The sequence below is a fragment of the Coregonus lavaretus genome (assembly GCF_964263955.1).
Source record: "Coregonus lavaretus genome assembly, chromosome: 18".
In the NCBI taxonomy this organism is placed as follows: Eukaryota; Metazoa; Chordata; class Actinopteri; order Salmoniformes; family Salmonidae; genus Coregonus; species Coregonus lavaretus.
Window position 1 is genome coordinate 19,871,557 of NC_140005.1, and position 22,371 is coordinate 19,893,927.

General features: G+C 43.4%; 1 protein-coding gene across 1 annotated transcript in view; it reads right to left on the reverse strand.

Moving 5' to 3' along the window:
• Positions 1-15,384: 15,384 nt before the first annotated feature.
• LOC311145559 (cytosolic 5'-nucleotidase 1A-like) overlaps positions 15,385-22,371 on the reverse strand; it is a gene marked incomplete at both ends in the record, with an annotated part of 37,816 nt that continues 30,829 nt past the window's right edge. Inside the window, 3 exons of the mRNA XM_084181826.1 lie at positions 15,385-15,765; positions 16,004-16,191; positions 16,468-16,590. Coding sequence (XP_084037952.1) covers positions 15,385-15,765; positions 16,004-16,191; positions 16,468-16,590 — 692 coding nt within the window. The remainder of the gene's footprint in view (positions 15,766-16,003; positions 16,192-16,467; positions 16,591-22,371) is intronic.

Genomic DNA, 22,371 nt, shown 5'->3' on the forward strand with positions numbered 1-22,371 from the left:
TCTTACAGGGTATCTCGTGAATACTAACTTTATATGAGAAGGGAGAGACTCATCAAAAACAGTAGCATGGATTAAGTGAATTTATTTTCAGCATACAGGTCAGTCGACGTGCACCAACCACTCCATCGATGTCTTCAGTAATATCCTCTGCCTTCATTTCTTGCGCCACCCCAGAAATAACTCACTTGATAGGCGCCCTGCTACGAAAATCCATACACAGGAAACTTTCACTCCGATATCTTGAGTCTTAAAACACACTTCTGCTCCGCAGACACACAAAAACTCAAAATAAGACCACTTCTTGTAAGATCACACTCTGTTTCAAAATGTTTATGATCAAGTCCAGAGTACAGTCAATAACTCTGTGGTAGCCTACAGTACTTTTGTTCATGAATCAGAGCTGTAACTTTGTGATCATCTACTGGACAAATACGTTTGTGGAAATCTTCTTCGGAGTTAACAGCGGTCGGCAATACCGCCCCCAACTGGACTATAATATATATCCATTATACTTTGTGATAAAGGGAAAAGGATTACCAAATATTTCTTATAACTAAACCAAGATAGACCACAGCCTGTCGTTTCCAATGGGAACAAATTAGTCATAGTGTGCAGAACAAGAAAGGAGGTGGGCAGAGCCAAGCACGAGCTAGCGAGATCCTATTGGTGCGTTCTAGCATGCATCTGCATACTTCCGTTAGGGAAAGCCTACTATGAAGTGTGGTGCGCAATAACTAAATTTGCCTTTGCACTCCTAAACAACTTCATTAAAAAAAACTTGTACAAAGGGTAAACTCTACAAAACTTTATCCACTCTGTTCATAACATATTCTAGTTTTGGGAATAGAAAATTGTATTGAGATCAAATATTTCATAGATGAGAAAATCTGCAGAATGACGGCCAAAATCCATCTTGTTCCATCTTCTCCCACCTCCAGCCAGTGGGCTTCCTCTCACTACCGGACTTCCCCGAAGGACATGGCTGTGGATGTCGCTTATCGTATTGGGAAGAAGCAAGATGCCATCCGCAGGCGCTCAATCATCATCCAGTTCGCTTTCCGCACAGCGAGAGATGCAGTTCGGAAAAAAGCAAAGGAAAGCGCCTTTCTGAAAGAGAGAACATTTAGATTCGGTGAGGACCTGACTACAGCAGATAAGGCAGCAAAGGCAAAGTTGTGGCCTCTCGTCCAACAGGCCCGAAATCAAGGAAGGGGTGCATACTATAGGGGAATCAGAGCCTTTTTAGCAGACGGAAAAGAAATTCGACCGGGTTGATTTGCTCCGCCGGTAGCCCATTCCCCACAACAAACTGAGCGTTCTAGTTTTGAATTCTGGTGTTATGGTTTACAAGTTAAGACTTATGTTAATACATATATGAAGCACCCTTTATAGAGAGGGTAGAGTTGAGATTGCATAGGATTTTCCTTTCTATTTTGTATATATGGATTTGAAGTTGATGTCAATCAATGCCAGGAGGATACGAAACTTGTTGAAGATGAAAGCTTCTTTTTTTGTAAGGACTGCAGCGCAGATCTTGTATTCGTTCAAGAAACACATTCATGCAAACAGAATTATATAATTTTTGGAAAAATCAGTGGGGCAGTGATATTTTCTTGGCCCACGGGACTAATCATTCAGCTGGGGTTGCAATTTTAGCACACAATTTCAAAGGGACATTTTTGTTTACTCAAATGGACACCAATGGACATTGGCTAGTAGCGGTCATCAATCACATGGACACATTATTTGTGTTGTGTAATGTATATGGATACTGTACTAGTCCTCCAAATAACTTACTTCTAGAGGAAATTGTGGAAGTTCTTAAGTCTTCTGAGAAAATATCCATCCAGTGGGGATTTTAACATGGTTTATTATAATGAGACTGATAGATTGCCCCTAACATTGGTGTGAACAAATTGGTGAATTTCTGCCAAAGCCTGGACTTAATTGACATATGGAGAGTTAAAAACCCTGGGGAGAAACAGTACACATGGAGTAATGGAGATTGTTCACTACAATCAAGAATTGACTTGTGGGTGATAACCTTTAGTCTTGAGCCCAACACCGTAGACGTAAAAATACTGCCTGCAGTCCTGATGGATCATAAAGTCATATGGCTGACTGTGAGAATGTGCAGTAATGATGATAAGAAATACTCTAGTGGTTATTGGAAATGGAATAACTCATTGTTATTGCATGATGATTAAAAAAATGTGATTAAGAATCTAATTTCTGTTTACTGTAATTTAGCTACCTCTAATGCAGAATATGGGAAATATTACATTTTAAATCCGCTCAGCCTGTATTACTTACAGGAAACAGTTTGCTTTAAGAAGGAGATGTGAACTCTCTAAGAAAATTGCTGATATCACAGAAATTGAGCATCCTGATCTTAATGAAAAAGCTAAATTGAATGATTTACAGAATCAACTAGATACATTTTATGAGGAGAAGGCTAGAGGAGCCTTCATAAGATCCAGAAAACAATGGCTTGAAAAAGGGGGAACTCAACACACTTCGGAAACTTAAGATTAAGGATAGAGGAGTTGTTATCAGACTTTACCACTAAGTTTTATGAGAAAGAGCGCCATATATCTAATAATCTGAGGTTGGCGTTAGACTTCTAGTGCGTCTCTGTACCCAACGCACTGGAAGACCAGTTCTTAAAGCCTTTAGCCGTATCCTTATTCTACTCCTCCTCTGTTCCTCTGGTGATGTAGAGGTTAACCCAGGCCCTGTAGCCCCCAGTATCACTCCTACTTCCCAGGCGTTATCATTTGTTGACTTCTGTAACCGTAAAAGCCTTGGTTTCTTGCACGTTAACTTCCGAAGCCTCCTCCCTAAGTTTGAGTTATTCACTGCGTTAGCACACTCCGCCAACCCTGATGTTCTAGCAGTGTCTGAATTCTGGCTGAGGAAGGCCACCAAAAATTCAGAAATGTCCATCCCCAACTACAACATTTTCCGTCTCGATAGAACTGCCAAAGGGGGTGGGGTTGCAATCTACTGTAGAGAGAGCCTGCAGAGCTCTATCGTACTATCCAGGTCTGTGCCCAAACAGTTTGAGCTTCTACTTCTAAAAATCCACCTTTCCAGAAATAAGTCTCTCACTGTTGCCGCTTGCTACAGACCCCCCTCAGCCCCGAGCTGTGCCCTGGACACCATATGTGAACTGATTGCCCCCCATCTATCCTCAGAGTTCGTACTGCTTGGTAACCTAAACTGGGATATGCTTAACACCCCGGCCAACCTACAATCTAAACTAGATGCCCTCAATCTCACACAAATTATCAACGAACCTACCAGGTACAACCCAAAATCTGTAAACATGGGCACCATCATAGATATCATCCTGACAAATTTACCCTCTAAATACACCTCCGCTGTCTTCAACCAGGATCTCAGCGATCACTGCCTTATTGCCTGCGTCCGTAATGGGTCCGCGGTCAAACGACCACCCCTCATCACTGTCAAACGCTCCCTAAAACACTTTAGCGAGCAGGCCTTTCTAATTGACCTGGCCCGTGTATCCTGGATGGATATTGACCTCATTCCGTCAGTAGAGGATGCCTGGTTGTTCTTTAAAAGTGCTTTCCTCTCCATCTTAAATAAGCATGCCCCATTCAACAAATTCAGAACTAAGAACAGATATAGCCCCTGGTTCTCCTCAGACTTGACTGCCCTTGACCAGCACAAAAACATCCTGTGGCGTACTGCATTAGCATCGAACAGCCCCCGCGATATGCAACTTTTCAGGGAAGTCAGGAACCAATATGCACAATCCGTTAGGAAAGCAAAGGCTAGCTTTTTCAAACAGAAATTTGCATCCAGTAGCACTAACGCCAAAAAGTTTTGGGACACTGTAAAGTCCATGGAGAACAAGAGCACCTCCTCCCAACTGCCCACTGCACTGAGGCTAGGAAACACTGTCACCACCGATAAATCTACAATAATCGAGAATTTCAACAAGCATTTTGCTACGGCTGGCCATGCTTTCCACCTGGCTACCACTACCACGGCCACCAGCTCTGCACCCTCCGCTGCAACTTGCCCATGACCCCCCCACTTCTCCTTTACACAAATTCAGACAGCTGATGTTCTGAAAGAGCTGAAAAATCTGGACCCCTACAAATCAGCTGGGCTAGACAATCTGGACCCTTTCTTTCTAAAATTAGCAGCCGAAATTGTCGCAACCCCTATTACTAGCCTGTTCAACCTCTTTCGTAACGTCTGAGATCCCCAGAGATTGGAAAGCTGCCGTGGCCAAGGCTTTCGACTCTGTCAACCACCGCATTCTTATTGGCAGACTAAATAGCCTTGGTTTCTCAAATGACTGCCTCGCCTGGTTCACCAACTACTTCTCAGATAGAGTTCAATGTGTCAAATCGGAGGGCCTGTTGTCTGGACCTCTGGCAGTCTCTATGGGGGTGCCACAGGGTTCAATTCTCGGGCCGACTCTATTCTCTGTGTATATCAATGATGTTGCTCTTGCTGCTGGTGACGCTCGGATCCACCTCTATGCGGAAGACACCATTTTGTATACATCTGGCCCTTCATTGGACACTGTGTTAACAAACCTCCAAACGAGCTTCAACGCCATACAACACTCCTTCCGTAGCCTCCAACTGCTCTTAAACACTAGTAAAACTAAATGCATGCTCTTCAACCGAATGCTGCTGGCACCCGCCCACCCGGCTAGAATCACTACTCTCGGCGGGTCTGACCTAGAGTATGTGGACAACTACAAATACCTAGGTGTCTGGTTAGACTGTAAACTCTCCTTCCAGACTCACATTAAGCATCTCCAATCAAAAGTTAGATCTAGAATCGGCTTCCTATTTCGCAACAAAGCCTCCTTCACTCATGCTGCCAAACATGCCCTCGTAAAACTGACTGTCTTACCGATCCTTGACTTCGGCGATGTCATTTACAAAATAGCCTCCAACACTACTCAGCAAAATGGATGTAGTCTATCACAGTGCCATCCGTTTTGTCACCAAAGCCCCATATACTACCCACCATTGTGACCTGTATGCTCTTGTTGGCTGGCCCTCATTACATATTCGTCGCCAAACCCACTGGCTCCAGGCCATCTATAAATCACTGCTAGGCAAATCCCCGTCTTATCTTAGCTCACTGGTCACCATTGCAACACCCACCCGTAGTCTGCGCTCCAGCAGGTATATCTCACTGGTCATCCCCAAAGCCAACACCTCCTTTGGCCGCCATTCCTTCCAGTTCTCTGCTGCCAATGACTGGAACGAACTGCAAAAATCTCTGAAGCTGGAGACTCTTATCTCCCTCACTAACTTTAGGCGTCAGTTGTCAGAGCAGCTTACCGATCACTGCACCTGTACACAGCCCATCTGTAATTAGCCCATCCAACTACCTCATCCCCATATTGTTATTTATTTTGCTAATTTGCACCCCAGTATCTCTATTTGCACATTTCTTTTGCACATCTATCATTCCAGTGTTAATACGAAATTGTAACTATTTTGCACTATGGCCTATTTATTGCCTTACCTCCATAATTTACTACATTCGCACACACTGTACAGTGAGGGAAAAAAGTATTTGATCCCCTGCTGATTTTGTACGTTTTCCCACTGACAAATAAATGATCAGTCTAAAATTTTAATGGTAGGTTTATTTGAACAGTGAGAGACAGAATAACAGAAAAACGCATGTCAAAAATGTTATGAATTGATTTGCATTTTAATGAGGGAAATAAGTATTAGACCCCTCTGCAAAACATGACTTAGTACTTGGTGGCAAAACCCTTGTTGGCAATCACAGAGGTCAGACGTTTCTTGTAGTTGGCCACCAGATTTGCACACATCTCAGGAGGGATTTTGTCCCACTCCTCTTTGCAGATCTTCTCCAAGTCATTAAGGTTTCGAGGCTGACATTTGGCAACTCGAACCTTCAGCTCCCTTCACAGATTTTCTATGGGATTAAGGTCTGGAGACTGGCTAGGCCACTCCAGGACCTTAATGTGCTTCTTCTTGAGCCACTCCTTTGTTGCCTTGGCCGTGTGTTTGAATGCTGGAATACCCATCCACTACCCATTTTCAATGCCCTGGCTGAGGGAAGGAGGTTCTCACCAAAGATTTGATGGTACATGGCCCCGTTCATCGTCCCTTTGATGTGGTAAAGTTGTCCTGTCCCCTTAGCAGAAAAACACCCCCAAAGCATAATGTTTCCACCTCCATGTTTGACGGTGGGGATGGTGTTCTTGGGTCATAGGCAGCATTCCTCCTCCTCCAAACACGGCGAGTTGAGTTGATGCCAAAGAGCTCCATTTTGGTCTCATCTGACCACAACACTTTCACCCAGTTCTCCTCTGAATCATTCAGATGTTCATTGGCAAACTTCAGACGGGCATGTTAATGTGCTTTCTTGAGCAGGGGGACCTTGCGGGCGCTGCAGGATTTCAGTCCTTCACGGCGTAGCATGTTACCAATTGTTTTATTGGTGACTATGGTCCCAGCTGCCTTGAGATCATTGACAAGATCCTCCCATGTAGTTCTGGGCTGATTCCTCACCATTCTCATAATCGTTGCAACTCCACGAGGTGAGATCTTGCATGGAGCGCCAGGCAGAGGGAGATTGACAGTTCTTTTGTGTTTCTTCCATTTGCGAATAATCGCACCAACTGTTGTCACCTTCTCACCAAGCTGCTTGGCGATGGTCTTGTAGCCCATTCCAGCCTTGTGTAGGTCTACAAACTTGTCCCTGACATCCTTGGAGAGCTCTTTGGTCTTGGCCATGGTGAAAAGTTTGGAATCTGATTGATTGCTTCTGTGGACAGGTGTCTTTTATACAGGAAAGAAGCTGAGATTAGGAGCACTCTCTTTTAAGAGTGTGCTCCTAATCTCAGCTCATTACCTGTATAAAAGACACCTGGGAGCCAGAAATCTCTCTGATTGAGAGGGGGTCAAATACTTTTTCCCTCACTGTATATATATTTTCTGTTGTATTTTTGACATTATGTTTTGTTTACCCCATATGTAACACTATGTTGTTGTTTTTATCGCACTTCTTTGCTTTATCTTGGCCAGGTCGCAGTTGTAAATGAGAACTTGTTCTCAACTGACTTACCTGGTTAAATAAAGGTGAAATAAAAAAGATTTGGTTGAGTATTGTGATCTATTGGATGACTCCCCTGTTATCTTATTTTTGGATTTTCAGAAAGCATTTGATACCGTAAGTCACAATTGTATCTTTGATTGTCTTAAGCAATTGGAGTTTGGTCATTTTTGTTGTTGATGCTATTAGAACTCTGTATAATGGTAGCAATAGCTGTATCAAACTCTGTCATGGAACATCCTCAAGGTTTAACATTTACAAATGAATACGGCAAGGTTGTCAAATCTCACCTTTTTTTTTTTTGGTTAGTTTCTCAAACCTTATGCTCATTAGTTTATCAAAGTCAATTTGAAGGCATTACATTCCAGGCCAGAGAGATCAAGATATCCCAACTGGCGGATGACACCTCACTTTTTTGGAAAATGTTTCACAAGCTAGATTAGCATTTTGGATATTGTGAAGCAGTTCTCCAGAATCTCAGGTTTGGTATTCAATCTTTCCAAATGTGAGATGTTTGTTCTGAAAGGAGCTGTCAATCCAGCAGATTGTAACATCTCTGAAAAAAATACTGTAACATACAGTGAGGGAAAAAAGTATTTGATCCCCTGCTGATTTTGTACGTTTGCCCACTGACAAAGAAATGATCAGTCTATAATTTTAATGGTAGGTTTATTTGAACAGTGAGAGACAGAATAACAACAACAAAATCCAGAGAAACGCATGTCAAAAATGTTATAAATTGATTTGAATTTTAATGAGGGAAATAAGTATTTGACCCCCTCTCAATCAGAAAAATGTCTGGCTCCCAGGTGTCTTTTATACAGGTAACGAGCTTAGATTAGGAGCACACTCTTAAAGGGAGTGCTCCTAATCTCCGCTTGTTACCTGTATAAAAGACACCTGTCCACAGAACCAATCAATCAATCAGATTCGAACTCTCCACCATGGCCAAGACCAAAGAGCTCTCCAAGGATGTCAGGGACAAGATTGTAGACCTACACAAGGCTGGAATGGGCTACAAGACCATCGCCAAGCAGCTTGGTGAGAAGGTGACAACAGTTGGTGCGATTATTCGCAAATGGAAGAAACAGAAAATAACTGTCAATCTCCCTCGGCCTGGGGCTCCATGCAAGATCTCACCTCATGGAGTTGCAATGATCATGAGAACGGTGAGGAATCAGCCCAGAACTACACGGGAGGATCTTGTCAATGATCTCAAGGCAGCTGGGACCATAGTCACCTAGAAAACAATTGGTAACACACTTTTTTACGCCGTGAAGGACTGAAATCCTGCAGCGCCCGCAAGGTCCCCCTGCTCAAGAAAGCACATATACATGCCTGTCTGAAGTTTGCCAATGAACATCTGAATGATTCAGAGGAGAACTGGGTGAAAGTGTTGTGGTCAGATGAGACCAAAATCGAGCTCTTCGGCATCAACTCAACTCGCCGTGTTTGGAGGAGGAGGAATGCTGCCTATGACCCCAAGAACACCATCCCCACCGTCAAACATGGAGGTGGAAACATTTTGCTTTGGGGGTGTTTTTCTGCTAAAGGGACAGGACAACTTCACCGCATCAAAGGGATGATGGACGGGGCCATGTACCGTCAAATCTTGGGTGAGAACCTCCTTCCCTCAGCCAGGGCATTGAAAATAGGTCGTGGATGGGTATTCCAGCATGACAATGACCCAAAACACACGGCCAAGGCAACAAAGGAGTGGCTCAAGAAGAAGCACATTAAGGTCCTGGAGTGGCCTAGCCAGTCTCCAGACCTTAATCCCATAGAACATATGTGGAGGGAGCTGAAGGTTCGAGTTGCCAAATGTCAGCCTCGAAACTTTAATGACTTGGACAAGATCTGCAAAGAGGAGTGGGACAAAATCCCTCCTGAGATGTGTGCAAACCTGGTGGCCAACTACAAGAAACGTCTGACCTCTGTGATTGCCAACAAGGGTTTGCCACCAAGTACTAAGTCATGTTTTGCAGAGGGGTCTAATACTTATTTCCCTCATTAAAATGCAAATCAATTCATAACATTTTTGACATGTGTTTTTCTGGATTTTTTTGTTGTTATTCTGTCTCTCATTGTTCAAATAAACCTACCATTAAAATTATAGACTGATCATTTCTTTGTCAGTGGGCAAACGTACAAAATCAGAAGGGGATCAAATACTTTTTTCCCTCACTGTACCTCGGTATAAAGATCACCAAAAAATCTTAAGGCTGTGAATGATCTTAATTTGAATCCTGTAACTGAATCTATCAAAAATAAATTCCTCATGGTTAAGGAGGGATTTAAGTCTTCAAGGGAGGGTGCTTTTATCCAAAGCTGAGGGGCTATCTTTTTTCATCTATTGACATTCCCAAATCCACTTGATGTACCTTAGATATGCTATTGTACAACTTCATATGGAAAAACAAGCCACATAAGATAAAAATTGATGTTTTCACCAACAGGGTTTGTGATGGCGGTCTAAATGTCTTAGACTTCACTCTCTTTAATCAGATATCAAAGTAAACTGGGTTAAAAAGGTACTTTAAAAAATCCTCAGTTTCTGGAATATTATACCTCATTTTGTTTTTCAGAAGCTCGGAGGGCTTATTTTTTTACTACAATGTCCCTATATTGTGGGTAAACGTCCTGTGAAATTGGTGGCTTTTCACAAGCAGGCTTTAATGTGTTGGGCTTTGCTGTATGAACACAACTTTTCACCTCATGTTTTATATGGAATAATAGCAAGGAATATGACACTTATAAAAGCTATACCTAGTGGGATAAAATCTTTACTTCAGAATAATGCATATTTTGGAACATCTATTGTAAGCGATATCCAAGTGAATGGCATAGGTTTACTAGATAAGAAATTCAATAATCGTTTTTTAAGGGATATTTTCTACAGGAATTCTATTCCTTCTGCTATATTTTATTGGGCTTCATCGTTTGATGTAAACTGGCGCAGTGCTTGGCTCAATCCACACAAATGTATGGTGACCAATAAAGTAAAGGAGATCTCCTTTAAGATTATCCATAGATTCTACCCGTGTAATAGCCTGATTTCTAAAAATATACCTGATGTTACTAGTGAATGCAGTTTTTGTGAACTAGAAACAAAATCTGTTGAACACTTATTTTTGTAATTGTTTACATAGTGAGGTGTTCTGGACTGATGTACAACTACAGTGGGGAAAAAAAGTATTTAGTCAGCCACCAATTGTGCAAGTTCTCCCACTTAAAAAGATGAGAGAGGCCTGTAATTTTCATCATAGGTACACGTCAACTATGACAGACAAATTGAGAAAAAGAAATCCAGAAAATCACATTGTAGGATTTTTAATGAATTTATTTGCAATTTATGGCGGAAAATAAATATTTGGTCACCTACAAACAAGCAAGATTTCTGGCTCTCACAGACCTGTAACTTCTTCTTTAAGAGGCGCCTCTGTCCTCCACTCGTTACCTGTATTAATGGCACCTGTTTGAACTTGTTATCAGTATAAAAGACACCTGTCCACAACCTCAAACAGTCACACTCCAAACTCCACTATGGCCAAGACCAAAGAGCTGTCAAAGGACACCAGAAACAAAATTGTAGACCTGCACCAGGCTGGGAAGACTGAATCTGCAATAGGTAAGCAGCTTGGTTTGAAGAAATCAACTGTGGGAGCAATTATTAGGAAATGGAAGACACTGATAATCTCCCTCGATCTGGGGCTCCACGCAAGATCTCACCCCGTGGGGTCAAAATGATCACAAGAATGATGAGCAAAAATCCCAGAACCACACGGGGGGACCTAGTGAATGACCTGCAGAGAGCTGGGACCAAAGTAACAAAGCCTACCATCAGTAACACACTACGCCGCCAGGGACTCAAATCCTGCAGTGCCAGACGTGTCCCCCTGCTTAAGCCAGTACATGTCCAGGCCCATCTGAAGTTTGCTAGAGTGCATTTGGATGATCCAGAAGAGGATTGGGAGAATGTCATATGGTCAGATGAAACCAAAATAGAACTTTTTGGTAAAAACTCAACTCGTCGTGTTTGGAGGACAAAGAATGCTGAGTTGCATCCAAAGAACACCATACCTACTGTGAAGCATGGGGGTGGAAACATCATGCTTTGGGGCTGTTTTTCTGCAAAGGGACAAGGACGACTGATCCGTGTAAAGGAAAGAATAAATGGGGCCATGTATCGTGAGATTTTGAGTGAAAACCTCCTTCCATCAGCAAGGGCATTGAAGATGAAACGTGCTGGGTCTTTCAGCATGACAATGATCCCAAACACACCGCCCGGGCAACGAAGGAGTGGCTTCGTAAGAAGCATTTCAAGGTCCTGGAGTGGCCTAGCCAGTCTCCAGATCTCAACCCCATAGATAATCTTTGGAGGGAGTTGAAAGTCCGCGTTGCCCAGCGACAGCCCCAAAACATCACTGCTCTAGAGGAGATCTGCATGGAGGAATGGGCCAAAATACCAGCAACAGTGTGTGAAAACCTTGTGAAGACTTACAGAAAACGTTTGACCTGTGTCATTGCCAACAAAGGGTATATAACAAAGTATTGAGAAACTTTTGTTATTGACCAAATACTTATTTTCCACCATAATTTGCAAATAAATTCATTAAAAATCCTACAATGTGATTTTCTGGAATTTTTTTTCTCATTTTGTCTGTCATAGTTGACGTGTACCTATGATGAAAATTACAGCCCTCTCTCATCTTTTTAAGTGGGAGAACTTGCACAATTGGTGGCTGACTAAATACTTTTTTTCCCCACTGTATATCTTGGCAACAAAATGCATACAACCATTGAAATATCTACATTTGACATTCTTGTACTACACTGATTCCACAATTGAACATCAGCATATCATAAATCTCTTTATTTTATTAGGAAAATGTTTCATACACAAATCAAAATTTAGGAAGAAAAAGGCCCTTTAAAAAAATAATATCCGATTTGGAAAACTATTTAGCATCATTAAAACGTATACAAAACATTCGTTACGTATTTGATTTGATATAATGTGGATTTGTATTATTATTATTATTAATTTTTTCTCTCTTCCTTATTTATTTGTGTAATCCCTCTGGCTGTTCTGTTTTTTAGTGTTTTACATGTTACTGTTTTAATAAAAAAATTAAAAAAATAAAAAATGGGAAAAAACTCTACAAGACCAGCAGATGTGAAGCGTGAACTAAATGTTACAAAATGGTTTAAAACTACAACTCCATTACCAAAGGAAGACCAAGCATACTACGGTATAAGCCGGATGTTGCAAATGGTTGAATTTCTACAAGACCAAGAAGCGTGAAGCTGAAGCTACACATTACAAAATGGTTAGACCAGAAAGACCAGAAAACGTGAGACATTAGTCCACACATTTGAAATGGAGAAACTCTGAAACTCTCAATCTCTACACGAGGTGAAGAAGAAGACAATGCACTAGACCTTATCATTTCAGTCTGCAGCTGGCATGTATATGTCGTCTAGAGAACTTTCACTAAAGACACGACGTGGGAAGGACAATCCCTCTCAGATAACCGCTGGTACATCTGAATGAGCGATTTATTAGGGTGCATAAGTATTATGATTACTGTGAGCGTAGTTTCCAAAGTAACTACGATAGTTTGAATCTCTGTCTCTCCCTTCCATTCTGACCCCTCCTTCTACCCAAGCATTCATGCTATTGTTAGTCCAGTCCACTAGGGACCTGTTCTCATTGTATTATGTTAGTAATCAATAACCTGTGTGTGTGTGTGTGTGTGTGTGTGTGTGTGTGTGTGTTTGTATTGTGTTATTATTTAGTTAGTAAATAAATAATTAAGCCAATTTGTGTATTGCTGATTCATCAATAAGGTTAGGGTTTTTGTAGGTTCAAGGATTATGCGACGTTCAGAATGAGACTGATAAGGTAATTATTTGATAAGTGACTGTTATCGATATATAACATATATCTTCTAAGAGTTTAATTTCGGGAGATGGTAACTCGTTAAATAACTTATTCCGTGGTGCCCCAAATTCCTAATGAGTTAATTGTTACATGATTAATTTAATCGAGTGACAATTAAACATAGTTGATTAGATAAATAACAGTCAATACATTAAAGTAAGTTACATTACGACATCAGCATGTCAACCACAATTTCAACAGTAACATCTCTTACCCCCAATATCTCTTTTGCCTTCAACCTGGCATTTCTGCTTTCCACAATTCGAGTCGTATTGATAAACGTACCAATAAAAGCTATGAAGTCAACTTTATTCATTATCAAAGTGTCCTTTGTCACCGCACATTCATGAGCACAAGATTTCTGAACAGGCCTCGAAACCATGCCAGGACCATCAGAAGCACCAGCCCCGACAGTAGGTCCACTTACTACAGGTACATCCATGTAAGCTCCATCAGTCCACACAGTAGTTCTACCAATCTATTTTACGGTCTCTGCATATGATACATCTTGACTGATCCTTTATCTCTGAGCATCTCTCTGCACCTGGCATCCACCAAATGCTGCACTGTGTTCTCCCCCACAATTACAGCACTTAACCTTCACATTGCTTCCACATTCACCGTAATCATGTGCCCCTCCACACTTGACACATCTTTTATTTCCTTTAAACTGAACAGCTACTTGTCCCATTCTTTGGCATTTATAACACCGCAGTGCATATGGGATAAATTCTCGAATATTGAAATGAAGGAATCCTATCTGTACTTTTCCCGGCAAGACTTTCTCAAACCTCAGCATCACTGATAACCTTTCACTTCTTTGACCGGCTTTCCTACTGATAAACCTTTTGGCCTCAATCACTCTGCCTCCCTTCACATTTTCTTTAATATCATCTATGGACATAGATATTAGGACCCCAGTGATGACTCCCCTCAATCTAGTGTAAGCACCAGGGACATGGCTTTTAATCTTCTTCCCATTAAGCTTTTCCATTTTCAGAATCCTCTCTTGCGGAGCCTGGCTACCACACAAGATTAACAATCTACCATTTCCAATGAACCCAGCTAATTTCACCACTTCACCTACCTCTTTCTCTACGACATTAGTTAGTCGGATAGGGTGTAAGTGAGGCCCATTACTCTACCATAAACAACAACTGAAAATAAGCAGCCCAATTCTGATATTGTTTTCACTTGGTCTTTTGACCAATCAGATCAGCTCTGAAAAATAGCTGATATGAAAAGATCTGATGTGATTGGTTAAAAGACCAATTAGTGGAAAATTGGGTTACCTGTGTAAACGCAGCCATACAGCACATACAGTAACTTGCATGAGGAGCATGCAAAAATACACCGAAGGCAATTCATAAAAGTTGCCTAGATTAGAAACAAAAGACTAGAACAAACAATGACGTCAATAACATGCAATACATATTCTGTAAACTTTTCAACCTAAGATAAATGTGATATACTGAAATGATACAGGTACAGTCTACTGTAGGTTTATAAACACCCCTCCCCCTCAATGTTACAAATACTGTATCGCCAAATATGTATAATATAATACAATACAATGTATCTATAAATGTTTTGGTTCTGCAGTTTCATCATGTTGTTGCTACAATTCACAGATGTGTAAACTCTATAAATATTGTATAGCCTATATTTGGGTTGATGTTTGGATGTAAATGTTAGTTTTTGGACCTTTAATGCTATGGTAAAGGTCCAATGCAGCCATTTCCATCTCAATATCAAATCATTTCTGGGTAACAATTAAGTACCTTACTGTGATTGTTTTCAATTAAAATGAAACAAAAATAGCTTCTTAGCAAAGAGACATTTCTCAAACAAGAATTTTGCTAGGACAGGCAGTCTTTTCAAACAGTTCTGACACTAAAAGGGCATTATAATTTTCACAATTTCACAGTATTATTCCAACATTATTGTAGGAATGGCGATAGACCTCCTTGTAATTGTGTGCAGATTCTATTTGAGGAATTGCTGTACTCTCATGTAAAATTGTATTTTTCCTGGTCTGACAGAGTTAATTAGATACAATTCCAGTTATTTTACCTCTGTAGGTCAAGACCCTGGATATGTATGTACAGCACTTTTTGGGCATACAATATTTGACGTTTTTGTTTTACATCTACTGGCACCTTCTCTTTTGATGAATCATCGCTCACATGACATGTGACAGCATGCTCTCCCTCTATACTCCTCCCATTGTCATGTGCTTCTCTCCCCAGAAAACTGAGGGCACTGAAAAGGACTGTCTCATTCAAATCCACAATGCTGTTTTATTGTCCCTTGCCATCACAGGGTTAGGGAAGAGAGCAAAATCCAGACTACTTGGTGGCAGCGCTAAAGTCTTTAGCGTTCTCCTTAGCAGGCTTCTTCTGGGGCAGTTTCTGAGCCACACCATATGGCACATGAGCTGCCACGGTCCCCAGCTGCGCCGCTCCCTCCACATGGAACATCTGATCGTCAAAGAATATGTGAGGCCGGATCTTCTCCAGCATTGGCCCCTTAGGGGCCCCAGCAAGAAAGAGGGCCTCGTCTGTCTCCAGGCCCCAGGATCGCAGTGTCTTCAGGGCCCGGGTGCCTGAGCTGGCTGCGCTGCGTGCCGTCACCAGGTAGGTACGGATGGGGCAGTCCAGACGCTGACCCTTGGCATAGAACTTCTTTTGCAGCTTCCCCAGAGACTCCAGGAACCCTTTCAGTGGTCCCTGAGAGGAAGAGAGAGGGAGAGAGAGGGAGTTGCTGCACGATGGGCCTGAACACTGAACATGTGTCACTTAAATCTACAGTAAATCTACAGAGACACCAAACCTCTTCTGCCCGCACTAGATTCCTTAATCCATATGAATTACAGAGGGATATTGCTTTGTCAATATACAAACTATTTAGATTTTGCTGCATATCCATTTGTGATTTAATGTGTTATGGAATGATACGTGGACATACATGATCAAGAAGCGTGTTTTCGTGTGCCTTCTCATGCTCAAAGAACTTGTCCAGTCCGTGGGCCTTAAAGATGCGCTCTGACTCGTCAGAGAAGAGCACTGCATCCCCATCGAAGGCCACCCGCAGCTGAGTCTCTGACACTTCTGTTCTCTTCTCTGGTGGGTTAAACATTGTGGCTGCCGCGATCCCTGAGAGAGAGATAGAGAGGCAGAGATAAAGGGAGAGAGACAGAGATCAAGGGAGAGAGAGAGGGAGAGAGAGAGAGAGAGAGACAGAGGGAGATTACTCAGTATCACTTGATCAACGTAAGCTTCTTTCACTGTATTAAACAACTAGATAACAGTGTTACGAGACAGATCAAAGTGTCCATCGATGAGACGGACAGTACACTCTTAGAGAAAAGGGTTCTTCGGCTGTTTTTTCTTAGAGTGTAACTAACAAGACTATGCTCTCTGTCCACTTACCCTCCTCCAGGGCCTCTCTGACCTTCATGGGGTCAGCAGACAGGTACAGGTTAGTGTGGTAAGCCTTCAGGTACCCAATGGGACTGTTCCCACCCGTCATACAGAAACGCTCAATGAAGAGCTCTGCAGAGGAAAGAGCATAGAGTCAATGTACTGGTTCCTGACTGTAATTCAGTAATTCCTCATGCTTTGGCCGGATGGATTACACTCCCAGACAAAGGGAGTGTGGCAATTGTATTGTTCGATCTTAAAAGCTTCAGTGTTGGCTTGAGTCAATGAGCTGCAGACCAATACCAACAGTACCAGCAGAGTCTAAGGAGAGCCAGTGGCATGAGCAGCTGTATATCTGATTACACTCAAGGGATGAGATAACAGTTACCAAAGGCTAGGGAGATACAAAGAGAGAGAAATGCCTAGAGAGGAGTAGGGAGAGCCTGAGGTAGGGGCTCAGGCAGGGCAGATGTTTCCACTTGGCCAGGTTATTTTAGTGAGGGTAGAGTGTGAGAGGACTGACCCCACCATTACCCACACCCCCCTCTCTTTTTCATCTCTCTCTCTCTCAATTCAATTCAATTCAATTTAAGGGCTTTATTGGCATGGGAAACGCATGTTAACATTGCCAAAGCAAGTGAAGTAGATAGTAAACAAAAGTGAAATAAACAATAAATATTAACAGTAAAGATTACACTCAGAAGTTTCAAAAGAATAAAGACATTTCAAATGTCATATTCTGTACAGTCGTGGTCAAAAGTTTTGAGAATGACACAAATATTAATTTTCACAAAGTCTGCTGCCTCAGTTTTTATGATGGCAATTTGCATATACTCCAGAATGTTATGAAGAGTGATCAGATTAATTGCAATTAATTGCAAAGTCTCTCTTTGCCATGAACATTTTTTTTTCAGCCCTGCCACAAAAGGACCAGCTGACATCATGTCAGTGATTCTCTCGTTAACACAGGTGAGAGTGTTGACGAGGACAAGGCTGGAGATCACTCTGTCATGCTGATTGAGTTAGAATAACAGATTGGAAGCCTGGACCATCTCCTAAAGTTGATTCAGCTGCGGGATCGGGGCACCACCAGTGCAGAGCTTGCTCAGGAATGGCAGCAGGCAGGTGTGAGTGCATCTGCACGCACAGTGAGGCGAAGACTTTCAGAGGATGGCCTGGTGTCAAGAAGGGCAGAAAATAAGCCACTTCTCTCCAGGAAAAACATCAGGGACAGACTGATATTCTGCAAAAGGTACAGGGATTGGACTGCTGAGGACTGGTGTAAAGTCATTTTCTCTGATGAATCCCCTTTCCAATTGTTTGGGGCATCCGGAAAAAAAGCTTGTCTGGAGAAGACAAGGTGAGCACTACCATCAGTCCTGTGTCATGCCAACAGTTAAGCATCCTGAGACCATTCATGTGTGGGGTTGCTTCTCAGCCAAGGGAGTGGGCTCACTCACAATTTTGCCTAAGAACACAGCCATGAATAAAGAATGGTACCAACACATCCTCCGAGAGCAACTTCTCCCAACCATCCAAGAACATTTTGGTGACGAACAATGCCTTTTCAAGCATGATGGAGCACCTTGCCATAAGGCAAAAGTGATAACTAAGTGGCTCTGGGAACAAAACATCGAAATTTTGGGTCCATGGCCGGGAAACTCCCCAGACCTTAATCCCATTGAGAATTTGTGGTCAATCCTCAAGAGACGGGTGGACAAACAAAAACCCACAAATTCTGACAAACTCCAAGCATTGATTATGCAAGAATGGGCTGCCATCAGTCAGGATGTGGCCCAGAAGTTAATTGACAGCATGCCAGGGCGGATTGCAGAGGTCTTGAAAAAGAAGGGTCAACACTGCAAATATTGACTTTTTGCATAAACTTAATGTAATTGTCAATAAAAGCCTTTGACACTTATGGAATGCTTATAATTATACTTCAGTATACCATAGTAACATCTGACAAAAATATCTAAAAACACTGAAGCAGCAAACTTTGTGAAGACCAATACTTGTGTCATTCTCAAAACGTTTGACCACCACTGTATATATACAGTGTTGTAACAATGTGCAAATAGTTAAAGTACAAATGGGAAAATAAATAAACATAAATATGGGTTGTATTTCAATATTGCTGCTGTGATGGCACACACCGTGGTATTTCTACCAGTAGATAAGGGAGTTTATCAAAATTGGGTTTGTTTTCGAATTCTTTGTGGATCTGTATAATCTGAGTGAAATATGTGTCTCTAATATGGTCATACATTTGGCAGGAGGTTAGGAAGTACAGCTCAGTTTCCACCTCATTTTACGGCGGCCTTTCTCAATAGCAAGGCTATGCTCACTGAGTCTGTACATAGTCAAAGCTTTCACAGTGGTCAGGTATTCTGCCACTGTGTACTCTCTGTTTAGGGCCAAATAGCATTCTAATTTGCTCTGTTTTTTTGTTAATTCTTTCCAATGTGTCAAGTAATTCTCTTTTTGTTTTCTCATGATTTGGTTGGGTCTAACTGTGTTGTTGTTGTTGTCCTGGGGCTCAGTGGGGTCTGTTTGTGTTTGTGAACAGAGTCCCATGACCAGCTTACTTAGGGGACTCTTCTCCAAGTTCATCTCTCTGTAGGTGATGGCTTTGTTATGGAAGGTTTGGGAATCGCTTCCTTTTAAGTGGTTATAGAATTTAACGGCTCTTTTCTGGATTTTGATAATTAGCGAGTATCGGCCTAATTCTGCTCTGCATGCATTATTTGCTGTTTTTCGTTATACACTGAGGATATTTTTGCAGAGTTTCAATTTGGTGTTTGTCCCATTTTGTGAATTATTGGTTGGTGAGCGGACCCCAGACCTCACAACCATAAAGGTCAATGGGTTCTATAACTGATTCAAGTATTTTTAGCCAGATCCTAATTGGTATGTCGAATTTTATGTTCCTTTTGATGGCAGAGAAAGGCCCTTCTTGCCTTGTCTCTCAGATCGTTCACAGCTTTGTGGAAGTTACCTGTGGCGCTGATGTTTAGGCCGAGGTATGTATAGTTTTTGTGTGCTCTAGGGCAACGGTGTCTAGATGGAATTTTTATTTGTGGTCCTGGCAACTGGACCTTTTTTGGAACACCATTATTTGTGTCTTACTGAGATTTACTGTCAGGGCCCAGGTCTAAGAATATCTAGGTGATACTGTAGGCCCTCCTTGGTTGGTGACAGAAGCAGCAGATCATCAGCAAACAGTAGACATTTGACTTCAGATTCTAGTAGGGTGAGGCCGGGTGCTGCAGACTGTTCTAGTGCCCTCACCAATTCGTTGATATATATGTTGAAGAGGGTGGGGCTTAAACTGCATCCCTGTCTCACCCCACGGCCCTGTGGAAAGAAATGTGTGTGTTTTTTGCCAATTTTAACCGCACACTTGTTGTTTGTGTACATGGATTTTATAATGTTGTATGTTTTTCCCCCAACCCCACTTTCCATCAATTTGTATAGCAGACCCTCATGTCAAATTGAGTCAAAAGCTTTTTTGAAATCAACAACGCATGAGAAGACTTTGCCTTTGTTTTGGTTTGTTTATTTGTCAATTAGGGTGTGCAGGGTAAATACGTGGTCTGTCATACGGTAATTTTGATTTTTAATCAATTTAACCAATTTGACATTTGCTGAGTACATTGTTTTCACTGAGGAAATGAACTACTCTGCTGTTAATGATAATGCAGAGGGTTTTCCCAAGGTTGCTGTTGACGCATATCCCACGGTAGTGTCACGACTTCCTCCGAAGCTGCCTCGTCTCCTTGTTCGGGCAGGCTTCAGCGTTCATCGTCACCGGCCTTCTAGCCACTGCCGCATCCTATCTCATCATTCCATTTGTTTTGTCTTGTCTATTACACACACCTGGTTCATATCCCCTCATTAGTATGTGTATAAGTGTTCCCTCTGCCCCCTTGTTCTTGTGGGTGATTGTTTAATGTGAGGAAAGAGTAGCTCGGTTGAGCTACATGTATTTTGTATTGCCGGGGTATATTTTCCCTGTGTGCCTGTTTGACGCTATCCTGCGTAACTCTGTATTCCGGAATAAACTCTGTATTCTGTGATTTACCCTCCTGCGCCTGACTCCTTCAAATCACCCATCACAGAATCACCCACCAATCGGGTTCTCCAGGTCATCCAACGCCTGGAGAGGAGAGGACCCGATCTGTCGTGACCAGCTGGGCGACCGGATCCAGCCACCCACACCCAGGCACCCAGAGGGATCCATATATCCTGACCAAGGGATTTCGACGGGACAGCTGCTCTCTGCCAAGGATTCCTCCTCCAACTGGAGCTCTATTATTCCAGCATCAGCCCGGCCCCATCGGAGCGGGATAAGGTGTCCGCCCTCGTCTCCTGCCTCTCGGGGAAAGCCCTGGAGTGGGCCAACATGGTCTGGAATGAAGGAGGAGCCGCGTTGGACAACTACGGGGGGGTTCGCTCACCTCTTTCGGGCTGTCTTCGATCATCCGCCCGAGGGTCGAGAGGCGGGCGAGCGGCTGGTCCACCTGAGGCAGGGGACGAGGACCGCGCAGGACTTCGCCCTGGAGTTCCGGACTCTTGCAGCTGGGTCCGGGTAGAATGACCGGGCCCTCATCGACCACTTCCGGTGCCATCTGCGGGAGGACCTCCGAAGGGAGCTAGCCTGCCGGGACACCATGTTGTACTTCACTTAACTGGTGGACATGGCCATCCACTTGGACAACCTGCTGGCGGCCCGAGGACATCCTGGAGGGGGTCTGCCCATTCCAACCCCGCCCGACTCGGATCATGAGCTGATGGAGCGGCGATTCGAGACAGCGGAGGACGACAGCGCCAGTGTCACTCTGGTGGCACGAGAGGACATTTCACCGCACAATGTCGTCAGCGTTCTTTTGGGTCCGGAGGTGGCAGGCAGGACATTCTCGCGTCACCCCAGGTATCGAACACCCACACTCGTTCAGAGCCCTCTGCTGCGCACTGTACCCTACCCATCCACTTTCCTAATCACATTGTAGTTCCCCAGTGTAAGGCGCTAGTCGATTCAGGCGCAGCTGGGAACTTTATGGACAGGTCATTCTCACACAGTCTAGGCATTTCATTGGTTCCCCTATCTATTCCACTCCCCATCAGAGCACCTGACAGTCAACCATTAGGATCCGGGTTTGTTAGGGAAGTTACAGCACCAGTCACTATGGTTACCCACGAGACTCATCACGAGCAAGTCACTTTTTTTGTATTATTGAGTCTCCTGCTTTCCCTGTTGTATTAGGTATTCCTTGGTTAGCACTCCACAACCCCACCTTCTCATGGCCGCAGAGGGTTCTCACGGGGTGGTTGCGAGACTGTCAGGGTAGGTGTCTCAGTGTTTCCGTTGGTGCAACAACGGTGGAAAGTCCAGACAGTAACTCCACCGTGCGCATTCCCCCCGAATACCTCGATTTGGCGCACGCGTTTTCCAAAATGCTGGCGACCAAGTTACCACCTCATTGGGCGGTTAAACCTCTGGGTAGACGCTGTGCCTCCAGGAGTCATGTGTTTCCCCTGTCACAGGCTGAAAAGGAGGCTATGGAGACATACGTCACAGAGTCCCTGCGCCTCCTCTGGACATCGAGGGGGCCCCGGCGTACTCCGTCCGTTCCATCCTAGATTCGAGGCGTCAGGTGGGGTGCCTTCAGTACCTCGTGGAGTGGGAGGGGTACGGTCCGGAGGAACGGTGCTGGGTCCCGGTGAAGGATATCCTCGATCCCTCCCTGTTGCGGGATTTCCACCGTCGCCATCCGGCTCGCCCTGCTCCGCGTCCTCCTGGCCGTCCCCGAGGCCGGTGTCGGCGCGCTGCTGGAGCTGCGCGTCAAGGGGGGGGTACTGTCACGACTTCCTCCGAAGCTGCCTCCTCTCCTTGTTCGGGCAGGCTTCGGC